This window comes from Micropterus salmoides, unplaced genomic scaffold (genome assembly GCF_014851395.1).
Source record: "Micropterus salmoides isolate LMB-PRFRI ecotype aquatic unplaced genomic scaffold, ASM1485139v1 Ms_hic_scaffold_11, whole genome shotgun sequence".
Classification (NCBI taxonomy): domain Eukaryota; kingdom Metazoa; phylum Chordata; class Actinopteri; order Centrarchiformes; family Centrarchidae; genus Micropterus; species Micropterus salmoides.
The window spans coordinates 28,813,051-28,836,387 of NW_024040152.1; the positions used below are offsets into that span (position 1 = coordinate 28,813,051).

At 41.7% G+C, this 23,337-nt stretch overlaps 2 protein-coding genes across 5 annotated transcripts; both read left to right on the forward strand.

The window, feature by feature from the left end:
• Nucleotides 1–4,594: 4,594 nt before the first annotated feature.
• On the forward strand, nucleotides 4,595–13,051 carry pnisr (PNN-interacting serine/arginine-rich protein). 4 transcript variants are annotated; one of them, XM_038712136.1, is made up of 12 exons: nucleotides 4,595–4,721; nucleotides 5,254–5,362; nucleotides 5,512–5,688; nucleotides 6,021–6,259; nucleotides 6,657–6,819; nucleotides 8,825–9,015; nucleotides 9,217–9,357; nucleotides 9,460–9,559; nucleotides 10,165–10,218; nucleotides 10,639–10,833; nucleotides 11,140–12,207; nucleotides 12,687–13,051. In XM_038712136.1, exons 2-12 carry the CDS (start codon nucleotides 5,275–5,277, stop codon nucleotides 12,731–12,733), a joined length of 2,463 nt encoding a protein of 820 aa, XP_038568064.1. In that variant the 5' UTR covers nucleotides 4,595–4,721; nucleotides 5,254–5,274; the 3' UTR covers nucleotides 12,734–13,051. The 4 variants fall into 4 exon arrangements, with proteins under 4 accessions (XP_038568064.1, XP_038568063.1, XP_038568065.1 ...); XM_038712135.1 differs by having other exon boundaries at nucleotides 11,143–12,250; XM_038712134.1 differs by having other exon boundaries at nucleotides 4,596–4,721; nucleotides 11,140–12,250.
• Nucleotides 13,052–14,153: 1,102 nt separating this feature from the next.
• On the forward strand, nucleotides 14,154–22,835 carry coq3 (coenzyme Q3 methyltransferase). Its single transcript, XM_038712138.1, has 6 exons — nucleotides 14,154–14,417; nucleotides 15,021–15,158; nucleotides 17,688–17,787; nucleotides 20,480–20,725; nucleotides 21,626–21,785; nucleotides 22,463–22,835. The coding sequence occupies exons 1-6, from the start codon at nucleotides 14,224–14,226 to the stop codon at nucleotides 22,648–22,650; spliced, it is 1,026 nt and encodes a 341-aa protein (XP_038568066.1). The 5' UTR covers nucleotides 14,154–14,223; the 3' UTR covers nucleotides 22,651–22,835.
• The last annotated feature ends 502 nt before the right edge of the window (nucleotides 22,836–23,337 follow it).

Here is a 23,337-nt window from a genome sequence, read left to right on the forward strand (position 1 = left end):
TATTCTAAAAGACTCATCTTTCTGTTTGCGTGTCAGCCTCTCTTGTGCAATAACAGAGAGACCACAAGGGAGAAGGTTTTGTTCTTTCTGCTTTGGACTTGATGTCATCCTGTTTTTACTCTTAAGCGAGATGTTGTCCACCGTCGCTCTCGGCTGTCACTGTGGATCCCATGGTGCCATATTCAACCCATCTTCGCCAGTGATCAGCCTGACGGGTGCAAAGCAGCACTGCTTCAGAACATGTCGCGAGCTGGTGAAGAGGAGGTGGGTGTGGAAGCAGGAAAAGGGCAACGTCCAAAAACATCGCCTTACACGTCCTCTCGTTCCCGCACGCTGTGACATCCGAATCATGCTGCTGGAACATTAAAACAGGTTGTCAAGCCGCCACCAACAAAAAGAGCAAATCTTCTCTGAAATGTATTTGTCTATTTTTAAAGCGGGGGGAGATGTGTGGCTTTTGGCTCGGGGACATGCTGCTGAAGCATTAGATGTGATTTAATCTCACTTAATGAAAGGCACCCCTCCCCCTGCTTGAGACAGTTGTAACAATCTAATGCTGGAATGCTCATTACTGTGTACCTATCTACCAGCAGTGGAGGTTAAATTTTTCCTGCTCTCACCAGCGTCATTGTCACTGTCAGTCTCACCTAGCTTGACACCACACCACACATACCCTGCATTGATACACAGCACAGTCAACACGTTTCCTCGTGCAAACATTCACACACTTGGACTGCACATGCCTTTGGCTTTGCTCCTCACACTGTATATACATCACCACTACTTATTAACACCAACATAGCACGTGAACGACACCTGCACATAACCTTTCCTAAACAGGGTATGTGATAAATGTATTTCAGACATCTTTTAAAAATTAAAGAGTTACAGAGCATGTGGACATGAGGCACGACTGTAGGTACAGGTACAGTGCTTTTGATGAAATCCCACTCATCACTCTGGACTATCACTGTGTTTATATTTCATTTTTGGCTTTTAAACATTTTGCTGTGTCAAACATTGCCACTGAGATGTATCGAGGAAAGACGCCCACAGAAGCTTAGAGTATGCTGCCCTCTACCGATATAGACAGATTTCTGCTTTTACAAATACCAGCACATAATAGGTGAAGTGGCGGGTCCACCATCTGGGCAAAGTGATTAGCTGTGTCTGAGTCTGTTTCTAGGCCAGCATTCGTGGTCAGGTCATCTTGCACTGCAGTGATGACAGGAGGTTCATCACAGAAAAGGCAGAGATGACTGGGGTTTGAACCCACGACCTTCTTGCTGTGAGGCCACAGTGCACTGGACCACCATGCTGCCCATCACACCCACCACAGCAGAGTCTGGCTACGTGCCTGGTGCTGGCTGTTCCTGTGTTTCTGTCAGGCTGAGGTTCAAGCCACTCTGGACAGTAAAGTTGCCAAGCAGTTCAGCAGTGGTGGTCACAGGAGCTGGTGGAGGAGTAATAACATCAGAGTCTGGTTCTCTGATTGGTTCAGTGTCGTGCTTCAGACCAGGCTCCTCATTCACATCTTCAGCAGGGCTGGTTCTGGCCTCTGCACCATCCACCACGGCTGCTGGCTGGATGCAATCCTTCCTAGTGTTCATCTTTACAGACACTTTTGGGTGTCTGTCCTAGATGGATCAGAAATAATCTAGATTAAGTACACTTTTGTGCGATAAAACACATTGAGTATAAATCCATGGAGAATTTATAGCTCAGTAATCTACAGCAAAATGATGACATATTATTATCGAGGACTACACAAAATATTTATAACAACCATTGTTCTACTCAAAGCAACACTTTAGACCAAGAATCCTGTAATAAATACATTTTGAATTCAGTACTAATTTAATTTCATTCAAGAACATAATCTCTTTTCATCATGTTGTAGGCAAGATGGGATTAAAATACACACATAGAGTCAAAATCATGTTCCAGCTGAGTGGGTGAATGGCACCACACCCTACTGCAAAGTAATGTTACAAGTGACCAACACTAAAATAATGAATGCTATATGTCAGCAATCAGATGGCGAACATATCTGTGAACCTGGTGCCAATTTTTGCTTCCTCTGCAACCTGCAGAATGTTGACAAAGGTGCGCTCTCAGTAGTTGTACACGCAGCTGCAGTGTTTCATATAATACATCTGATATATCATGGTGTGATGATCCTTGATCTGAAAATCAGGAGTTGTGTAAGCCAGTGAAGTTTGTATTTATTTAGATTAGTGGTTGACCGATACGGGTTTTTCATTGCCCATGCCCGCCAATATAATGCTGATATCAAAAGAAAGAAAAGTCATGTATAAATCCATTATTCCATGCAGGGTACAATCTAATATAGGCCTACATGATCATAATCATCATAATCATAGAAACATGTAGTTTTAGATGTATTTTTTTTTATTAATTACACACATATTAAATACATGAGGCATAAACAAAGATAAGAACAGCTGTATATACATCCTCTTTTGTTTGTCTAAAAGTACTCCAAAAGGTTGAAATGGCAGCCTCAACAATCTATTGTTCTGAGCAGCAGCTCAAGCTCTGTGCAAATTTAGGGCATTAACTGCTATGGTTGCAAAGGAAAATTTGTATCTGTTAGTTTTATTTTGGGTAATCTGTATCTTCGCAGCACCATCTCCTCGAAGAACAAATTCCTCCAAGAGACGGTGGTCAAAGCTGGCTGTGATAGTCTGAGCCTTAACTTGTCTTTTATAGATGTCTGCCAAGGAAAGTTGTTTAGTTACAATTACTTTGCTGGCTACCTTAACAATGTTAGACAGTTTATCTTTGCTTTGCACCGTAAATTCCCATACCAAGCTATGCAACAAAAAGTTAAAATTGATTCAATAAAGATTTATAAAATAGAGTCATCAAAGTTTTGTCCACATTAAAAGTATTCAGTCTGCGCAGAAAATGAAGCCTCTGAAGACCCTTCTTGTAGACAGCAGAAGTGTTAAGGTCAAAGTTCAAGTTTTTGTCAGTAACTGTTCCTAGGTACTTGTAACACTCCACTGTCTCAATAGGTGAGCCCTTGATTATGGGACACAACCCTGGGGTGAGCCTGTGGATGACAATCACTTCTGAGATAGAACGCCATTAACGATAAGATGGATGAAAAAAGTAAGCAATGACTCAGTCATGTAGTCTGTATAGTAATTTACTAATGTGTTGACACATTAACATTAAAAGATTAATTTGCTGTTTGTTACCCAACATGGTCCCAGGATTCCCACTTGATCCAGACAAAGAGTCTGCAGGTTATGAGTTTGTAACAGCCTTTACAATATCTACCGTTTTTACTGTGTTGGTCACTTAAAAAGCATTATTTTTATCATTACTATTAGCTCTAGTAAAAATAGTTTAATAGGATAGGAAAGTCAGCGAAGTGCTCATTCATATGCATCTGTATAAGTGTGTGTTAAAGTCCCAAATCTGCAACAGTAGCAATAGTTTAGTTTTCAATGATTTTCTTCCTCTCCCTCTGTGTGCAACCTCATCCATTATTGCATGTTACTAACACAACTTCTCCCCTTTCCTGTAGTCTTGTGCTTTCTCGTCCCTCTCCTCTCTCCTCCTATCACTTCCTACAGGTGTTTCTGGCTCTGGAGCTGTGGAGTCTGGATCTGTGGCTGCGGTGTCACCTGCTTAAAAGGAAGTTTTTCCTTGCCTCTGTCGCCTAGTGCTTGCTCTTGGTGGGAATTGTTGGGCTTCTGTAAATAAAATCATAGAGTATGGTCTAGACCTGCTCTTTTATGAAAAGCACTGTGAGATAACTGTTGTTGTGATTTGGCGCTATATAAATAAAATTGAATTGAATTGAATCAAAAAGGTATAAGAAAACAGCCATGCAACTTTTATTGACCGCATCATTTGAGATTTTAATTACAGCAGTCACCTGAGTGACTTTAATAGACGTTTTAAATTGTTCAGCATCATCAATCTCATTAGCATCTGGGGGTCTCCATGCTGCCTTTAGGTGCTGCTCGTAAGCCCCTTCTTCGGGAATGAAGAAGGCATAGCGAAAAAGTAAAACTCGTTGTTAGTAGAGGAACACGCACAGATGTGTAACTGATGGCTTAACTAAATAATTCAACAAACAATTAACCAAGACGAGCCACAATAATGAGCAAATGCACTCAATCGAATTGTGGGGATTATTTAGGGGGGAATATTATCGTAAATTATTTGATACCTAGACAAGTCACATTAAATTTACTGATTGATAAATGTGCTTAACGTTAGTAGATGTCTAAAAGGATGTCTTGTTTTGAAAGAGGTTTAAATGTGCATTCCGTATTCAGACTGCTTTCTGTGTTAGAGGTGACATTTGTAAGATTATCATATTACAAAATATTTAGAAATTTGAATGGAAAACATAACCAACTTTTAGAAACAGACCAAAATCAATGATCCCAAAAACTGACACCAACACGTCGGTGGTCTAAACGGTCTAAACATATTTTAGAATCAAAGGTAGATGGAGAAACTCTTCGCCTTTTTATTTCATAAACTCGCGCCTACTCATCATGTGTTTAAAAAACGGCAGGGCGCGTCACAGCATTACAACCAAATAAAAGTCTTTGACAGTTCCTGCAGCCTCTGAAGGCAGCAGCAGAACGTCGGTTCACACTTCCTCCAGCGGCTCACTGGAGCAGCCATTTTGATTTGGGACCGCAGCGCTGGAGAGAAACTGTCTGAAAAAGGTGGGGATTATGTTACTCAAAGCACAGCGCTGATATACGTTTTGTGGACACTTCCCACTAGTACGGACCTTTATTTAAATGTAAATGAATACGTGTTCACCCGGTAACCTTCGGAACATAATGCCACTATCTGTTAGCTTTATTTCTTTTAGCTTAGCTAACCTTAGCTCCCGTTAGCTTGTGTGAGCCTCCTCACAAACGCAGAGGCAACTTTAGAGGTTCGGATTTCACCGGACCCGAATGTATTTTAGTAACGCAAGTCAGTAGTGACACAAGCCCCCACAAGATGCTAAAGTTATATAGCTTGGGGAAATGATTTCCAGCTAACTGGAGTCACCACCTACAGCTAGCCAGTCAGCTTGAGGTAACGCTAAGTTAGCGCTTTAATCGAAGCTAGTGCTTGGTCTTTTACGGCCTTTAGACGACACCAGGTGTAATGTTATAGCACATAAACTGCAGCAGCTCTCGTGTCTGCAGAGAGATGCTGAGTGTGTATATCAAAATCTAAATCTAGCTGGCCTGGATGTTTCAGGTGTGAATCTAGAGGAGAGCGATGTGGGACCAGGGAGGACAGCCTTGGCCGCAGTGGCCTCTGAGCCAGCAGCAGTGGATGCAGTCTTTTCAGCACCAGCAAGATCCAGGTGAGTGGGTGATGCACATGCACCATGAAAGCATTCTTCGTCAAAAGAAATGTACCTGCAGGGCGTCTTTCTATATCGGCTCACTGCTGCAACAGCCTTGAAAATTAGGGTTTCACTACCCGTGTATTACCTTCTCTACCTCTGTGCAGGTCAAGTGGACTGGGCTGCTTTGGCGCAGGCATGGATAGCGCAAAAAGAATCGACAGGATCAGAGCAGCAGAACATTCAGCCCAATGGCCAGGACATCCCAGGCCTTGAAACTGTTGGGCAGAGCAATCATGGCGCTTTCCAGGGTGACCCAGCATTTGGCCGAATGTGGCAGCCAGGTACAAGTTTAACCCCATGAACCACTGCAAGTTTCTCATTTTCTGTATTAAATCTTTTTCTGCATTATTCGTTTTTTCTTTTTTGCTACTGCAAATGATACTGGGATAAGGGATTACATTCAGTACTTACTGCCATTTATTGGACTATTGGTGTGATTTTTGTCACCATTTGTGATCTATCATGTGTATGTACTTATTAAATAAACTTTTTAATGGCTGGTAACCAAGTCCCTCTTAAACAGATGTTGAAGAATAAACAGTTCATTTTCTGGTTACACCTAGATGTTCATATTGACTTGGCTTTTTTTTTCTAATCATGCTGTCATTAACAGAATGGGGAATGCATGGCCAGCCACCACCTCCTCCTCCACCCCCTGACCAGGCCTGGATCCCTCCAGGGTCAGGACCGATGGATGTGGTGAACCCCAGCGAGGACAGCAACAGCCAGGACAGCGTGGAGTTCAACTCTGAAGCCCACCACGGGGTTTACCCCCAGAACAGCCATGGGTATGGGGCACAGCCCGACAGCTACGCCATGGCCCCCATGGCCATGAACCAGTTTGATTATCAGGTATGCAGATGCTACAGTAGAAACTGTTGAAGCGTTTGGGTTTTAGTGTGACAACCAAGTAACACAAGAAGGAGCAATCCATAGAAACTGCCGGGTCCCAGCATCTAGGTGTATCAGTCATTGCTTTCTTGATGCGGTGCAGAGGAAAGTGTTGGCTTGTTCAGGATCCAGCATGGTTTGGTATTATTATTTATTAGCTGATTTCTTTTCTCTTTATTTTTTTTTTAAACCCAACATATTTTCTAGCGTAGTCAGGCATGGTGGATGAATGTCAGCTAACTTAATGGGGAAAGACAACACCCCCCCACGCTCAGTGCATGCCACTTGGTGGCAGTAACAGAGGACTTTCTGTACTTGAGCTACCTACTAAGTTTCTGTTTGTGCTGTCTCTCCACAGCATGGAGCTGCGTCATCCTTCGCCCCCACACCCACAGGCTTCCACTCCCCATACTGGCAGGGTCCTCCTCAGAACAGACGAGATACCAGACCTCCTGGGTTCAGAGACCGGCCGAGATCTCCTATCCAGCTCCCTGTCAAACAGGAGGCCCCAGCACCGCTAGGTGAGTTTGCATTCATTTAACTTATAGCCAGCCGTCATATTAAGATAATCCGCTTAAAGATTGCTTGATGCATATGAATGTATTCAACAGTTTTTGTATTACACCTCAAAGAGAGAGACATCTCAATTTCTGTGCAACATAAAATACTGCTCCTAGTTGTATGTGAAAGTAGGAAAGTTGACTATTATTAGACACGGTTTATTTTATATTGAGTACTATTGGATTTTGTTTGTGCCATTATCAGGGTAACCGCAGGGTCTTAAAAGTATTAGTCTTAAATTTCATAATCTAAAAATAAGGCCTTAAAAGTATTAAATTTCATTACCAAACTATTAAATTTCATTTACTAAGATCTTAAATTTGTTCTTGTCCTTTTCGTAGGATGAAATAAATGCTGTAACACCAAACACTTTTTATATGTGTGACTTTGTAATTCAGTCCGTTTGGTGTGACTCCGAGTGTTTTAACTTTACGCTCTGGACTGTTCACCGTGTGTGAGCTCCGGCATCCAGGCTCTGGCGCGTATCAGTCAGTTAGGAAAGAAAACAAAACGTGTCTGACTGGCTACTAACAACCTAACACTAGCTTGTTGCCTGAGAATGGGAAAGTGTCCGGAATTCAGAAAGACAGAGACACGGACAAGTGACGGTTGAGGCCGAGGAAAGTGGCGCTCACACTTTGGCGAGCACTAATGAAACAGCGGAGCTGGAAGACCCGGCTGCAGGTTCCTGGTCAGTGAATGTTACAACAGCAACGGAGAGACAGTTGTGTATGAGGACCGTGTCGGTGTTGCGCCGCTGTTGTAGTGTAACGTTATGTGACATGCTTACGCACATTAAATTTGCGCTGATCACCAGGACGAGGAAAAAAAACTAACCAGAGCGCAACTCCTTATCCCTGCTGCTTTGAAGCCAATACTATATAACACTATATTTCAAACGGCCTTAAGATGCAAAAACCGAACAGGATGAATAATCACTGAAGCAACTGGCATATTATATTACCTTATCTAGCCAAGGTGTAACTAATTGTAACAACTCATATTGTTATAATTTGTTTCTATTGTTGATTTCACCCCTTAAGAGTTCTTAGTGCACAAATATTGGATTCATTTCATTAGTGTAATTTACGCTGGGGGATACTGTACTGAAAAATGGCTTGCAACAAGAAATGTTAAAAAAACAAAACAAATGGAAATACTTGAGACGTTTATTTGCACAATAAGAAAACATGCAATGCCATTTAAAGATAGAAGAAACAAATGTGCGTTGTCCAAAAAAAGTTTAAGCTAAAAAAAAAACAAGCTGCTGAGTACTGCATTATATTCTGTTTGAATTGTCATCTGAATCTCTTTATATAATAAAGACAATTCTACCATAAATTGGTACAGAAGATGTCACCAGAATGCAGGAAATTAAGTGTTTAGTGCTCAAAATCTTCTAGGGGACCCCTATTTATATATTTCAGCATTGAATATTTCATCAAAATAGTGTTAAAATATCTTCTTGTCCTGTTCTCGTGAACCCAATATTGTAAATCGTGCAAAGTGTATCGTCACACCGCTAATTTGAACCCCTATGTCCCCACCAATTTGACTAGTGAAGTTGGTATTAAATTTCATCCTAGGTGGTATTAAAAAGGTCTTAAAGTCTTAAATTTAACTTTGAGAATCCTGAGGGTACCCTGATTATGTATCAGTTCCCCTGTTTGCACTAAATCATGTGAAAGTCTTAACCAACAGTAAAATCTGTGAAATCATCTTTTGTCTCCCAAATTATAATGCTGGTATAACATTGAGCAGAAACAAATTGTTAGGTGATTGACTAATTTCCTGTTTCTGAAAATGTATTTCATAGTAGAGGGTCAGTTCTCAAGCAATAATGCCACACCTGATTGATTTTAAGTCGTTGTAAACAACAGTATAAAGGGTTAAATGGGTATTATTCACTTTAACAACATGGCACTATGTGAATAACTCACTCGGACCTTGGATTTCACCTCCCAGATGCTGTAAAAAGGCGCACACTACCTGCGTGGATCCGAGAGGGCCTTGAAAAGATGGACCGAGAGAAGCAGAAGAAGCTGGAGCGAGAGCGAATGGAGAAGGAGCGTGCAAAAATGGCAAAAGACGATGGCAAAGAGCATGAGGCAGAAGAGGAAGGCGATGGGCCACGCATGCCCCGGAAGAGTAAATTTGTAAGCAACCCATTTCTGGCCTTGACAGCAGCATGGTTTCTTTAGAAAAACAGTTTTCATTTTGTGTTAGTGATGAAATGACACACAAGGTCATGTACCCTTTTTCTCTGGCTCACGTATTGTAACTTTAGCAATGATTGCCTTGACAACAGATGTGCGCTTTGTTGATTGAATAGTATCCCCTGCTTCTGTCTGCCTCAGGACAGTGATGATGAGGGAAATGATGACAATGACGATGTAGAAAAAGGCTCCATGAAGAAAGAATTTCCAGGCCGCAGCCCATCGCCTCCTGCAGAGGACAGTGAACCTGAAATGACTGAGGAGGAAAAAGAATTCCAGCTGGTCAGTTTGACCATTCAGATGATCTTTTCTGCATGTGACTGTTGTAAATGTTCAGACTATTTTTAATGGATTTAATTTCCCTAACCTCCACTCTGTCCTCAGATGATCATCACAAAAACACTTCTGACAGAGATCCTTCTTGAGGTCACTAATGAAGAGATCCTGCACGTGGCCAAAGAGACTCACCGGAAAGCCACTCGAGGTCTGCTCTTAACTTTTCCAGTTTATGCATCATCTATGCTTGCCACCAAGACATTATATTTCAATTTGAAGAGAATCCGTTATATCTGTAAGCTTTTTAAATTAAACTTAATTATACCCAGTAAACTTGGGTGATTAAGCGGCAACATGGGAGTATGTCTGATATGCATTTTCAACCATTCTCTGCTAATGCATCAGGAGAGGGCGCAGAGCAATGTTTTTTCACAAACAGTATTTGATACTGTGAAACCTGGTCTTCTGGTACATGGTATTGAAGGTCCTGCTGAAAGACTGAAATGACTGAATAAAGTCTCAGCACTGACTCTGACCAGCATCCACCTATAGTGACTTCTTCCATTGAAGTGACTGTGCATTAGTACAGATTGGTTCTTTCCCTCCTGTGCGACTGTTTGACTTGGATTGTGTGACTGAATTTTGTTTAACCCTCTCTCTTTTCTCCATTTGTTTTTTTTTCTCTTGCTACCAATGGCAGCTCTTGTGAATAGTGCTTTATCTGTGACCCCCTTCTCTAGCGACTTTCTTTCCTATGAGAAAATGGCAGTATGTGTTTTAACATGTTGTTCCTGTTGTTGATGTGAATCAAAGCTCCTGCAAAACAGCTGGCACAGTCAAGTGCACTGGCTTCTCTGACTGGTCTCAGTGAGTATCCCTTTTTCTGTCACCGGTGGGGAGGGAAGGAAAATATTTTTAATTTATCGAGGGGTGCTAGTGGGAACGTCTGAAAAGCTGTTAGCACAGAAACCCCAAATACACAACCTAATTTTGACTGGATTGTGGAAGATTGATTAGAATAGAAGTGGAATCTCAGTGACTTACCTGGGTTTTGTTTTGCACTGATGATAGAAGCATGCTCCTGAACACATTAGTTTTTCCTTTTAATGGCAATATGTTTTTGTTTTTAAGGGCTTTATCAGTGTGAAATTTAAATTATACAGGATTAAGAGCCTTTCACTGGGACGCTTGGGTTGGGATCGAGGGCTTTCAAAAGTGAAACCTGATTGTGAGAATGGATCATTATGCTTTCCAACACTCAACAATGTGGGGGCTCTGTTGTGGCAGGTGGGCTTGGTGACTATGGTTCCGATGAGAGCGAGGATGAGGATGAACGCAGTCTGCGAGGGTCTGAATCCTCCGACACCGATGAGGAGGAGTTGCGCCACCGCATTCGGGAGAAGCAGGACGCCTTCCGCCGCAAAGAGCGGGAGTTCCAGCAGCTGCAAGAAAAACAAGCACAAGAGACTCTGCTTGCACGCGGTAAGATCGTAACTATCCAAGTTTAGACTAGGAACACACCACTTTTCTTAAGTCACCTAAAAATGTTCGAACGTTGTGCTACAACCCTGAAGCACCGTCTATATTTTTTTACTTATGTACTTAATGGAGTTTTTCTGTTTCCTTTCAAGATTGAGTAATACTCCAACAATAAAGGAAGATGTTGAGACTTGAATCAGTGCAAATGCTCATAAAAGATCCAAACTAGTGCTGACTTGATCTCACTCAATATTCCAACCATAATAAGTGTGAAAGTTTTTTAACATGACTCTTTGTTTGTTTCTACAGAAGAGATGGCCAAGGAGAGATTGAGCAGAGAAAAGGGGGAATATGATGAGGGCCAGCCAGAGAATCCACACAAACAGGAAGTAAAAGAGAGGGAGGCGGAGCCCTTGGTAGAGAGGCGTAGGTCCCGTAGTGAGAAGGAGGGTAGTGAGAGCAAGCACTCTGGCAGAGGGAAGGAGCGATCAGGGCGTGGCGGCAGCGATTCCCCAGCCAACGGTCACAGCAGCAGCTCCCGCTCCAGCTCCAGCCGCAGCAGTCGTCGCTCTTCCTCATCATCTTCGTCTTCCTCAGCATCTTCCCGCAGTTCGTCTCAATCCTCCTCCCCACGAAGGAAGAGGAGGCGTAGCCGCTCCTCTTCCCACAAGGCTCGCCGGCGCAGCCGCAGCCACAGCTCCCACAGGCACCGCAGTGATCGTAGTGAGAAGGGCAGGGACAGGCGGAGGAGCAGCGCCGAGAGATCAACCCGCCACAAGAAAGACCGCAGTGATTCCAGGGAGCGCAGGAGCCGCAGGAGTAGATCCAGATCCAGAGAGAGAGACAGGGGCAGAGCCAGGGCCAGAGACAGCCGCAGTCGCAGCAGAGACAGAGAAAAGGCGAAAGAAAGGGATAAGGAGAGGAAAAGGAGCCGTGATGGCAGAGACAGCAGTCATAGTCGTAGCAGCAAACACAAGCAGAAGGCCTCCAGCAAAGACAGGGAGAGGAGGAGGGAAAGAAGTCATAGCCACGAGAAAGACAAGAAAAAGAGGGATAAAGACAGGGACAGAGAGTCAGATAAAAAGAGAGAAAAGCCAAAGTCCAAAGAGAAGGACAAAGAAAAAGGAAGCTCTTTGGTTACAGAGGAGAATGGCAAATCGAAGAAAAGGAAAGAGACTGACTCATACACAGACTCTCAGAGTGACAAGCACTCCCGGCAGGATAGCAAAGCCAGCAAGAAGGGCTCCGCCAAAGCTAGCAAGAGGCGCTCAGACTCTGATTCAAGTAGATCCCCTACCCCTGAAGTTAGCAAGGAAAAGAAATCTAAAAGATCCAAACGTAGTCGCTCAAGGTCGACGGAAAAATCTCACAAGTCTGGTAAGAAGGCAAGCCGCAAACACAAGTCTAAGTCGCGATCAAGGTAGTATTCGTTTTTTTCTCCTTTTTTTCCTACTGTATGTTTCCATTGTATGTCTCATTGTGATTTCTCTGGAGTCATTTTAATCAAAAATATTTATAATAGGTTTATAAAAGAAGATTGATGACTGAACGTTAAAAAATGTACTGTCAAATACAGTCACATCTGCTTAACTGTGTAAAGTCTTGCAATAAAGGGTTTTAATGCTTCATGATGCTTCAAAGTGATATTGCTTACCTTACAATGTGCTCTGCAGGGTAGATTTGCTTCTGTAGTCTGAAGAACATTAGTTTTTATGAAAACTATGTACCCTTTCTTGTACTCTGGGAGTACAGTATGTCTTGTGGGAGGGGGCTATTTGTGCATGTTTATATTTTTAGTATTCATGGGCAAGTGTGATTGGTGCAGTATTAATGTTATGTCCACGCCTCTCTTTCAGGTCGACGTCCCCCTCCCGTCGTAGCAGACGCTGAGGAGCACAGTTAACCTCCTGATCTGTGCACGTTACCATTTTAAATTCCATGAGTTGAACAGGCTTGTCTCATTATAGAGGCAGTTGTGTAGGTGAACCTCCCTCATCCATTTCTCTCATCTTTGTAAATATGTTGTTGTTTTTAAAGTGTGACTGAAGAACAAGACTTTTTGAATGGTAGGAGTTTTCACTTGTATCATTATGCAAAGCTTAAAAAGACTCTGTGGACACTAAAAACTCAAGTTGTATCCATTTTAAACCAGAACGGGATTAACTTTTTTTTCCAAACATTAATGTAAAATGTCCAATAAAAATGTTTGTTCTTGTCTTGCCTCACCGTCTTTTATCTGAATGCTACATTTAACACCAAACTGCATTTCTATACACATTCACAATGTTACGTTTGTAAGTCAGCACAATCGCATAGAACAGACACCTGCTACTGCTTACTGTAGGTTAACAGTGGTTTACACTGTGGTGAAGAGCAAGATATTTGATTGGGGTCAGAAGGGTTACATGCCTGGAAACATCATCCCATTCACAAAAGTGCAGCTGAAGGCTTTTCTGCTAAAATGATGTGCTGTTGTGCGGAGTTGTCCTTTGAACAGTTTGTAACAGTAGTGTGATTAGTCTGTTTATCATTAGAGGATTATTTAAGTAATTAGAAATTACAGAAAGGCCATGGCTCAAACCTGCCCAAAGGTGATTAATTTCCAAAGGATTGTAAGGAACCTTGGCCCTTACAGCGCGACTGGTGGATGAAGTAAACAAATCGCGTACACGTAAAAGTAGAGGTGTCCTTTCCAAATATTACTCCAGTAAAAGTAAATTTCTACTTGAGTCAAAGTACAGGTTTTAAAAAAACACAAGTATCAAAAGTTAAAAAAAGATGTTACTAGTAGCTTGTCAGGGGTTGCTGACAATTTAAGAATCATAATACTTGCAAATTATATTTATCAACTATTTTTTTCAGCTGTTTTTATAGTAATTTATAATACGTTTTTTTACAAACTCTTATGTGGAAATATCTTTGTAAAGTAACTTGTAACTGAAACTGTCAGGTAAATGTAGTGAAGTAAAAAGTACAATATTTCCCTCTGAGATGTAGAGGGGTAGAAGTAGCATGAAAGTACTCAAGTACAAATACCTCTAATTTGTACGGTACTTAATCAAATGTACTTAGTTATTTTCCTCCACTGTAGCACAAAACTTGTCAGACTTGGTTCATAAATCTGTAGGTTGTTAAGCGGCAACAGAAAATGCAGATCTATTTATCCAAATAACAGTCATCCATGACAGAAGCCCAACATTTAAAAAAAAATCCATTTGGGATTTATCATACCATTAAAGTATTTAAAAGTACCTCCAGTGTTTAGCCACTTGTTTGACTAGTCGGCACTAAGGCGTGTGCTGTTTCTACCCGAGCAGAAAACACATGAGCACTGTCCGTCAGTCTGACTTGTGAAGAGTACAGTAGCTAGCTACTGAGCTGTGGTATGACAGCATGTACTCGAATAGGTTTGGCCGCCTCGTGTTAGGGCTGCACAGCCGCAAACAGGCGGCTGTCTGCGGTGTGGTCCAGAGCGCTGCCGGGCGGAGCGGGTTCAGCTGGACTGCCGTGTGTGAACAGCGGACACTGCGGCTGCAGAGGGGCGCCTGTCTGAAGAGCCAGCAACACACCATGCACCGACCCATCAGGTACAGCAGTAAACTGTGACGTGCAGCGGGACCTTGAAATGTGGGTAAAACTTGTAACCATCAAATGTGTTCAAGTTGCCTACAAAAGTCACAAAGTGTCACTGAAAGGAACTATTGTCTTGGGGATTGGATATTTAGTGGGTAAGTTAGCATGTTAGAAAGAATTGGAGGTTTTCATTATCAATTGACCTGTCAGTTACTTTTTCAATTTATCAAATGATAATCATGAAGATTGCCCATCAAAATTAATTTCGCAGAGCCGAAGGTGATCTCTGATTGTTAAGTCTGACTATCAGATCAGTACCCCACATATTTAATAGACAGATAGAAAACTGAGAAAATCCTTATAGGCCTATTTGAGAAGCAAAACCCACTTTTTTTGCTTGATAAATAACATCAGAATTGCTGTCAGTTATTTTCTTCTCCAATCTGACCAAGACTAATCGTTTCAGCACCAAGTGGAAGATTTTGTAGTATCATGTTAGTGACTTAAATCAATGGTCGCAAGACATTTTTACGAGATTAAATGTGTCATTGGCCATTGTAATAAATGTTTTGCTTAGTCTTGTACAGTGATGTGGTCCTTTCTATTTTGCCACGCAGTGCTCGGTCAGCCTCCCAAACCACAGTGGACCCGGATGAGGTGAGGAGGTTCCAGTCACTGGCCACCAAGTGGTGGGATGAACAGGGAGAATTTGCAGCTCTTCATGCCATGAATGACCTGAGGGTGCCTTTTATACGGTGTGTATGTTTGTACATAATATACCTTTAAATGTGCATTCTAATTTTGAAATGCCAAGACGTCACACCTAAGACACTGTCAACACAGAGGATTGATTGGCAGAGGCGTCAAGCAACTGTTTCAAAACATAACCTGGGGCCAGCCCTGTGGCATTTGAGAGCAAAGAACACATCAGGGATCCGCTGAAGTGACATAAACTGAAAGTGACAGGATTCGTCCACACATGAGCACATCTTCAGCCAATAGCGTTTCAACTGCCCAGATGCTACATCTGTGCATGTATTGTGGCTGTTTTGATTGATAAGATCTGCTGCAGGGGCCCCCCTCAAGATAATCATTACATTACCCATCCAGCCCGTTGTTGCTCTCCCCTTCCCCCTCTGTGGTCCTGTTGGTGGTGGTGGTGGGGATGACGATGATGTGTGTTTATGGTGACAGCATGACAGATCCAGTGCCAGTGCTTGTCTGAGTGTGGCTGATTTGCCGGATATAGGTCTGCCCTCAGGGTGAGTCTAAATGAGACGCAGCAGCAACACAGCTACTGTTGCTGCTGCACCTTTTAGACAAATTCATCTTCTGTGTTTTCGTTTCCAGTTCTATATCAACCACAATGTTTGTGTTTTTATTCACCATGCCAGTTGTTTACATCAAGTTTAATCATCTAAAATACAGCAAGCTACAGTAATACTGGAATGCTGCAAAGGATATAATATTACAATAGACTCTTCTGCAACAGACTGTTAATAAGTACACCATTTTAGATAAATAGATAGATACTTCATTTATCCCCAGGGAAATTCAAGTATCCAGTAGCATGCGAAATATACATACATTAAACCTATATTAAAATAAAATAACTTCTAACACAGTAGCCACATTAAACAGTGCAAAACAGTTAACAGTGCAAATGGGGGTAGAAATTGTTCTTTTGTCTATTGTCCTCCCTGCCATGACTAGGACCTGCTGACCAGGGGGATGAAAGAGTTTTTAAGTCTGTTGGTGGAGCTGGGCTGGGACAGCAGTCTGCCACTGAACACACTCCTCTGCCCGATGAAGGTGTTGTGCAGAGAGTGGTGGGCGTTGTTCAGTATGGACAGTAGTATGTCCAGGGTCCTTCCTGCCACTGTCACCAGAGTCCAGCTCGGAGCCCACCACTGAGCCAGCTCTCCTCACCAGTCTGTCCAGTCTCTCTTTTTGCTGCTTCCTCCCCAACAAACTACAGCATAAAAGAGGACGCTGGCCACCACAGACTGGTAAAACATCTGCAGCAGTTTTTTGCAGATGTTGAATGGACCCCAGCCTTCTCAGGAATTACAGATGGCTCTGCCCGTTCCTGTGGAGAGTGTCCATATTTGCTGTCCAGTCCAGCTTGTCTTCCAGCTGCAGCCCCAGAAATTTGTAAGTCCTGACCACCTTCACATCGACCCCTTCGATGGACACAGGCTGGAGATGTGGTTTCTTCCACCACCATCTTCTTGGTCTTGGAGGTGTTCAGCTGCAGATGGTTGGCCATGCACCACCTCACGAAGTCCTTTACCTTTTGACAATAATCATAAGGGGAAAACCCTTTTTTCTTTCCTCTTCTGCCTTTGACATATATGGCAGTGGTGGTGAAGACATAAGCATTTGTGTTGCAGTGTTGCTCCCCTGGGTAATGCCGAAATAAGGAAAATAGCATACGTGTTGCATAGTTTCAGTGGTCTGTACGCTTAATAATAAGCATTTAGTGTTTCATATTAAAGGATAGCATTTTATGTTCAAAGGTAAGAATCTAGCAAGTCTGTTTGGCTTTTTTGCTATAATAGTTTTGCACTATGTTGTGAAATCACCACAGCAGTCATGAATGAAAGCATGACATGTAGAAGTAAGGACATGAACCACAATTTAAAATATCACCTGCATTAACAGTTCTTAGTTGATGTTTGACTCAGACTCTGGCTAAGTAGCTTTTATCTTTCTGTGTTGTGGTGGGGTTGGGAGCTAGTTTTGCGGATGTCAGCCAGCACCTAATCTTCTTTCCTTCGCTGTTCGCACGAATGCCCTTGCACCCCAGCAGAGCTTTAATGAGGATGATGCATACCCAGATCTCGGCCTATACTGCGTGTGTAATGCCTGAGGCGGACAGTCGTCAGACTGTGTATGTGTGTGTGTGTGTGTGTGTGTGAGTGAAGCAAGGAAGACGCACAGGAGCGATGTAGGGATGAATATGTAGCCAGAGGAGGTTTTAGGTTGTTAGCTGGCTGACACCGTACTCTAGCTCACGATGAAGTGGAGGTGGCTTTGACAGTGGGTGGTGTAAGCTAAATTGTCATGGTCTCCAACCTCCCATACACCTCATTATGCTATGCAGCGTTGCATAGACTGTAGATGTTTATGAACACACACATCTTCCCTCAATCCTTATAATTTCAAATTAGGCCTTTGCAGTCCTAACATGATGGGTGTATATTGGAGAGTAAGATGAGGATGTGTGTGTAGGAGAGATTTTTTAATTTAAAATTGAACCCACTGCTCATTGTCCTATTCAGGGATAATCTGCTTTGTGTGCACGGAGCGTATCATCCTGGGAAACCACTTTCAGGACTCCGAATACTGGATGTCGGCTGTGGAGGAGGCCTGCTCACAGAGGTAAGCCTGTGTGTGTGTGTGTGTGTGTGTCTGAGATGCAGACAAAAATATCTTTCTCCCTATACTGTACATTCTCTGTCCACTCCCAATAGTTTCAATTGCTACCTTTCACGTCACATTGAGTCTTTTGTTGCAGTATAAGATTGTGCTTTCAGTGCATTATAGTGCCAGTCCTTTCACATACATACCAGTGCCCTAAAAACCACTTAAACGTCAGCCTAATTCTCGTTCTCTTTTGATTTGACTGGTCTTAGTTTGGTGGACCGGACAGTCGGTCGTTTACAGTTGTTGTCTGTTTGTTAGTGGTGATAGCTGGGCAGCCAGGACAGGGATGCTGTCTCGCGCCTTCGCTTGAACTGAGGACATACCAGCTGTGTTGTGTGATTTGAGAAGACAAAATCAGGTCCTGTATTTATATGGCTCTGTCACACAGGCTGTCATATTCTGACACACACACAAAAAAACACCCCAAAAAGTGTCTGTTGAGATTGCGGCTGTGGTTGTGTCTCTCTGTGTCTTGTCACTACAACCCTTCCCATCAGAAGGGATCGGCTGTGGGACGATGGAGATCAGCCCCTCGGCAACCAAATGCAGCTCACCACGCAGGCCTGTTTGTTTAGCTTTTGTCCAGAAGAGGGCGTCGTCACTCACATTTAAGCACACAGGCTTTTTACCAGTCCAAAATGCAGTTATGTTTGGTTTTTTTTACAGTTAGTGACGTATTTGTCAATACTGAGTCTACTTTTTTAGATGTCTTCACACAGTCAGCACAACAGCAGTCTAAACTGTGGATCAATTTACTTTTCATTACAGGTTACATCTTTTAAATTTCATGAATTGTTCTCTTACTCAAACTCAACCACCACCAAATCTGTATATAGTCGGTCGGTCTTTTGCACGTGTTTACATGCTATTTTAAATATCTAACATATCACAAAATGACTGTATATTAGGCTACAATATAATAATTTCAGTGCAGAAAACTGTAATATGGTGTTTTTATTTTTAATATTTTTCTGGATTGGAGAGTCATTGAATTTGGGTGATTTGATAAACACTGTGGTTAAATCCAGTTTTTATCATTAGAGGCTTTTATCTAAATTTAAACCTGTTTTATCTTTTGATCTTCTTGAGCATGTGATTCATGCTTTTTTCTCAACCCGTTTGGATTACTGTAATGCACTTTACATCGGCGTGAACCAAACCTCCCTTTCACACCTACAGTTAGTCCAAAATGCAGCTGCTCGTCTTTTAACAGGAACCCGGAAACACAAACACATTACCCCCCATTCTGGCCTCGCTCCACTGGCTCCCTGTACATTTTAAGATTTTAATGTTTGTTTTTAAGTCACTTAATGGGTTGACACCTCAGTACATCTCTGAGCTCCTGCTCACTTACACCCCGTCAAGGTCACTGAGGTCTGCTGATCAGTTGCGGCTGAAGGTGCCCAGGACCAGGCTGAAGACCAGCAGTTGCCCCCAAACTGTGGAATGACTTACCTCCTCACGTTAAAGTGATGCCCACCCTCTGTACCTTTTAAATCTCATTTAAAAACACATTTTTATTCCCTGGCTTTTAATTCACCATGAGAGCTGCTGTGGTCTTTGTCATTGTTGATGTTATTTGTTTTGTTTTCTATTATCATAAACATAGTTTAATTTATCTCTGTAAAGCACTTTGTTGTTTTTTAAATTGTGCTATATAAATAAAGTGGATTGGATTGGATTTTTAACCAATTGCAGGCAATTTCATACTTTTAATTTAAGGAGTATACAGAAATGATGATGTTGCTTACTTCAACCACAGAGGAAAATGCAAGTTTTACTTTGAGATTTGAGAGTTTTTCTGTGAAATGTTGAACTGGGAGAGTGACAAGTAGCAACATCCTCTCTGTAACAGAAAGTATTATGGTTTGGTTTATGGGAAATAAGGTCTGGGGAACAGCAGCATTATCCACTTGACTGACTGAATTGGAGGCCACAACACATCTCAAACATGGTCTCTTTTGTTTAAGGCAATTTGACCAATGTAAAAATTAATTTAATGTTGATAAATTGGTATTGTCTGGTATATATTTCCATTCCATTTACAATCCTATTTCAGTACCATATTTCTTTCATTGTAACATGTTTTTATGGAGTTTAATTAAGCAAACCCTAAAAATACTGTATGAGAATGAGGTGGAAAGTATTATTTTTCAGCATGGTCATGTAGTCTGGGGACCCGATTGTTAGGAATAAAATGCAAATGCAGACCATAGTAAATATTGCCAGCACAATTGTGGGGAAGCACCAAATGCAGCCAAGTGAGAAATCTGAATTAAACATAAGGAGCGAAGCTTTTCAGATTAGATAGAAGTTATCCTTCCCACCCTTTGTGCCCGCTTTTTGAGTTTTTACCCTCAGGCAGACGCAGACAAGAAAGAGCCATCAGAAATGTATACAACAAGTATTTCTGTCTAATTGCAGTTAGAATGCTGAATACGTAGCCGACTCATGATAATAAAGTAATGTTAATTGTTTGTCCTCATCAGTTGTCTTGTTTTTAATAGTGTGGTGAAGCCAGAGACAAATTTCCAGAACGTGGAGTGAAATTTAGAAGTGTTGCATTAGTAAGGCAATAAAAAAAATTGACGTACATTCGATCTAGCTCTGACTTTTCTATATCTCTTCCCTCCTTGTTCTTCACAAGCCCCTGGGTCGCCTGGGAGCAAATGTGTTGGGTATAGATCCAGTAGAACACAGCATCGGCACAGCCCAGCTGCATTCGTCCTATGACCCGGACCTTCAGGTCTGCTACCGGGCCTGCACTCTGGAGGAGCTGTCTGCAGAAGAGGAGCAGGGGGCGGGCCAGTTCGATGCTGTTGTAGCGTCCGAGGTAGTGGAACATCTGGCTGACCTGGAAACATTCGCCTTCTGCTGTAGCCTTGTGCTGAAGGTGTGTCCCGGGATAGGGTGTGTTTTCCTCCAGCTGTTGTCTCATGTCAGATATTTCTGCATCAATACAATATGTGTCTGTGTGTTCGTCTGAGCGTGTGCAAATGTGCATATGGCCATTTTGTTATGTTTGCATCTATTATGTGTCACTGGGAATAGGTTAGCATGTGTTTTTATGTGTATGGATTGCAATGAACCTTCAAAAGCTTTTGTCAAAGCTGTACATGAATGCTGAGACCAGATGATCCTAATCTCCCAGGTCAGTGGGCCAGAGGAGTTGAGAGGGAAAACAAAATTTTCAATTAATGTCTGTATTTAGTTCAGGCAGGACTTTCCCATTCCAATAAAACCCCACTGATCGAACTGAAAATAGAGAAAAATACAGAGAGGGAGAAACGGATGTTTACATTACTAAAGCAAATGGCAATAAAACATTTGGTTTTGCTATACATTTTGCTATTAAAAATATAGCATCTGTGTGTATGTGTGTGTGTGTGTGTATATATATATATATATATATATATATATATATATATATATATATATATATATATATATATATATATATATATATATATATATATATATATATATATATATATATATATATATACAGATGAGTAAATTTGTCCACTCTCCTTCTACCTCCCCTCCTGTTAAATTAGTTTATCTTAACCGAGGTTCAACCTTGAGGTTTGGCACCATTTCGGGATTAATGCACGGGAGTCTGTCCACCAAAAGCTCTAAATCCATTCTATAAATACCCTTATGACTCAGGTAGCGCACATAGTACCTGCAGGGATGTGTTGTCATTGTAAAATATGTTTTCTGAAGCAATAATTACAGTAAAAACTGTAGATCTTCAATACTAACACTCTAAAGCTGTTCCTTTTCTCTGCAGCCAGGCGGCTCACTCTTCATCACTACTATTAATAAAACCAAACTGTCGTACGCGTTGGGTATTGTTGTAGCCGAGCAGCTGCTACGCATCGTTCCCAGAGGGACGCACGACTGGGAAAAGTTCATCAGCCCAGTGGAACTGGAACGCCTCCTGGAGTCCAGTAAGTCCCTCTAATCTCCTACGTAGGAAAATGGGCACACACACACACAGGATGTTGTTTCCGTGAAAATGACAAACATCACATTATGTATGTTAAGTGTTAATAATTAGCACAAGTGCAAAGTAAGAATAAAATAAGTCATGTGAACGCCTCACGCAGGACTGGAGGCCTGGTTTAAAGGTTCAGTGTGTAGGATTTAGTGGCATCTAGTGGTGAGGTTGCAGATTGCAAACAACTGATAACCTTTCCCCTCACCCTCCTGTTCCAAATGTGTAGGAGAACCTACAGGGTTTCAAAACCCTCTATAGAGCCACTGTTTAGTTTGTTCATTCTGGGCTACTGTAGAAACTCTGTGGAAGAGGACCCACTCCCTTTGTAGACAGACAGGGTCAACAAAACAGATCTTATTTTCAGGTGATGATACACCAATAAAAAAATACTTAGGAACATTATATTCCATTGCTGCAAATGTTTCTGCCAGTATCCCCCTAAATCTTACACACTGGTCCTTTTAAATATTACACAATCTGTTCAGCAGACACAAACTTGACATGTAAAGCAATTTATGTATTTTTTACTCTTACTTAATCAGGATAAAGTAATGGTTATTATTTTTCCTTATGGACAGTTAAATGCGTAGTGCTCATATGTTTTCTCTCCCCTTCATCCTCTATCAGATGGTTTCTCAGTGCAGTCTGTCCAGGGAATGCTGTACAACCCAGTATCAGGAGCCTGGAGCTGGACTGACAGCACTGCCATTAACTACGCCCTCCATGCTGTCAAGCTGAGAGATGATCCCCAGCCAGACCATGCTGAGGAAAGCAGCTCCCACCCAGAGGATCATACTGCTGCCTCACACAGCTGAGCCAAACAACTGGAGAACAAGTCAAAAAACAAACAAAAATCCATTCAGATGTGTGAAGTCCTAACTTCCCTGTGGCCGGCTGTGATACAACATATAAGACTAAGTTAATTACATGAAAGGGACAAACAGCCTTGAGATAGAATTGGAGATGTATTGTAGCTGCCGATTTGCACTATATATCTATATCTATATCTATATATATATATATAGATATAGATATATATATATATATATATATATATATATATATATATATATATATCTATATCTATAGATATATAGATATATATATATATATATATAGATATATAGATATATATATAGATATATAGATATATATATATATATATATATAAAATAGTGTGACGCTGTTGGTTTTCTGTCAGCTTTTGCTTTACTGTGAACCAGCCAAGTGTTTAGCATTTCAAAAGCGATACAAATCAACTGTACATCCTGTACTAATATCATTCACCAGCAGAGCTAAAGAACCACACAGCTTCAGAATGTTCGCTTTTATCATTTTCGGTAAAAAACTGTACTGAATCAGCTTTATATTTTAGGTTGAGTATTTTGTGATTTGCCAAATCCTCTATTAAAATGGTCCTTTAAGCTGCAGCATTTGTGAAGAGTGAAAGTACAACAGTGAAAAGTCTGAATTATTTGGCTCTGGCAGCTAACAACAAATGG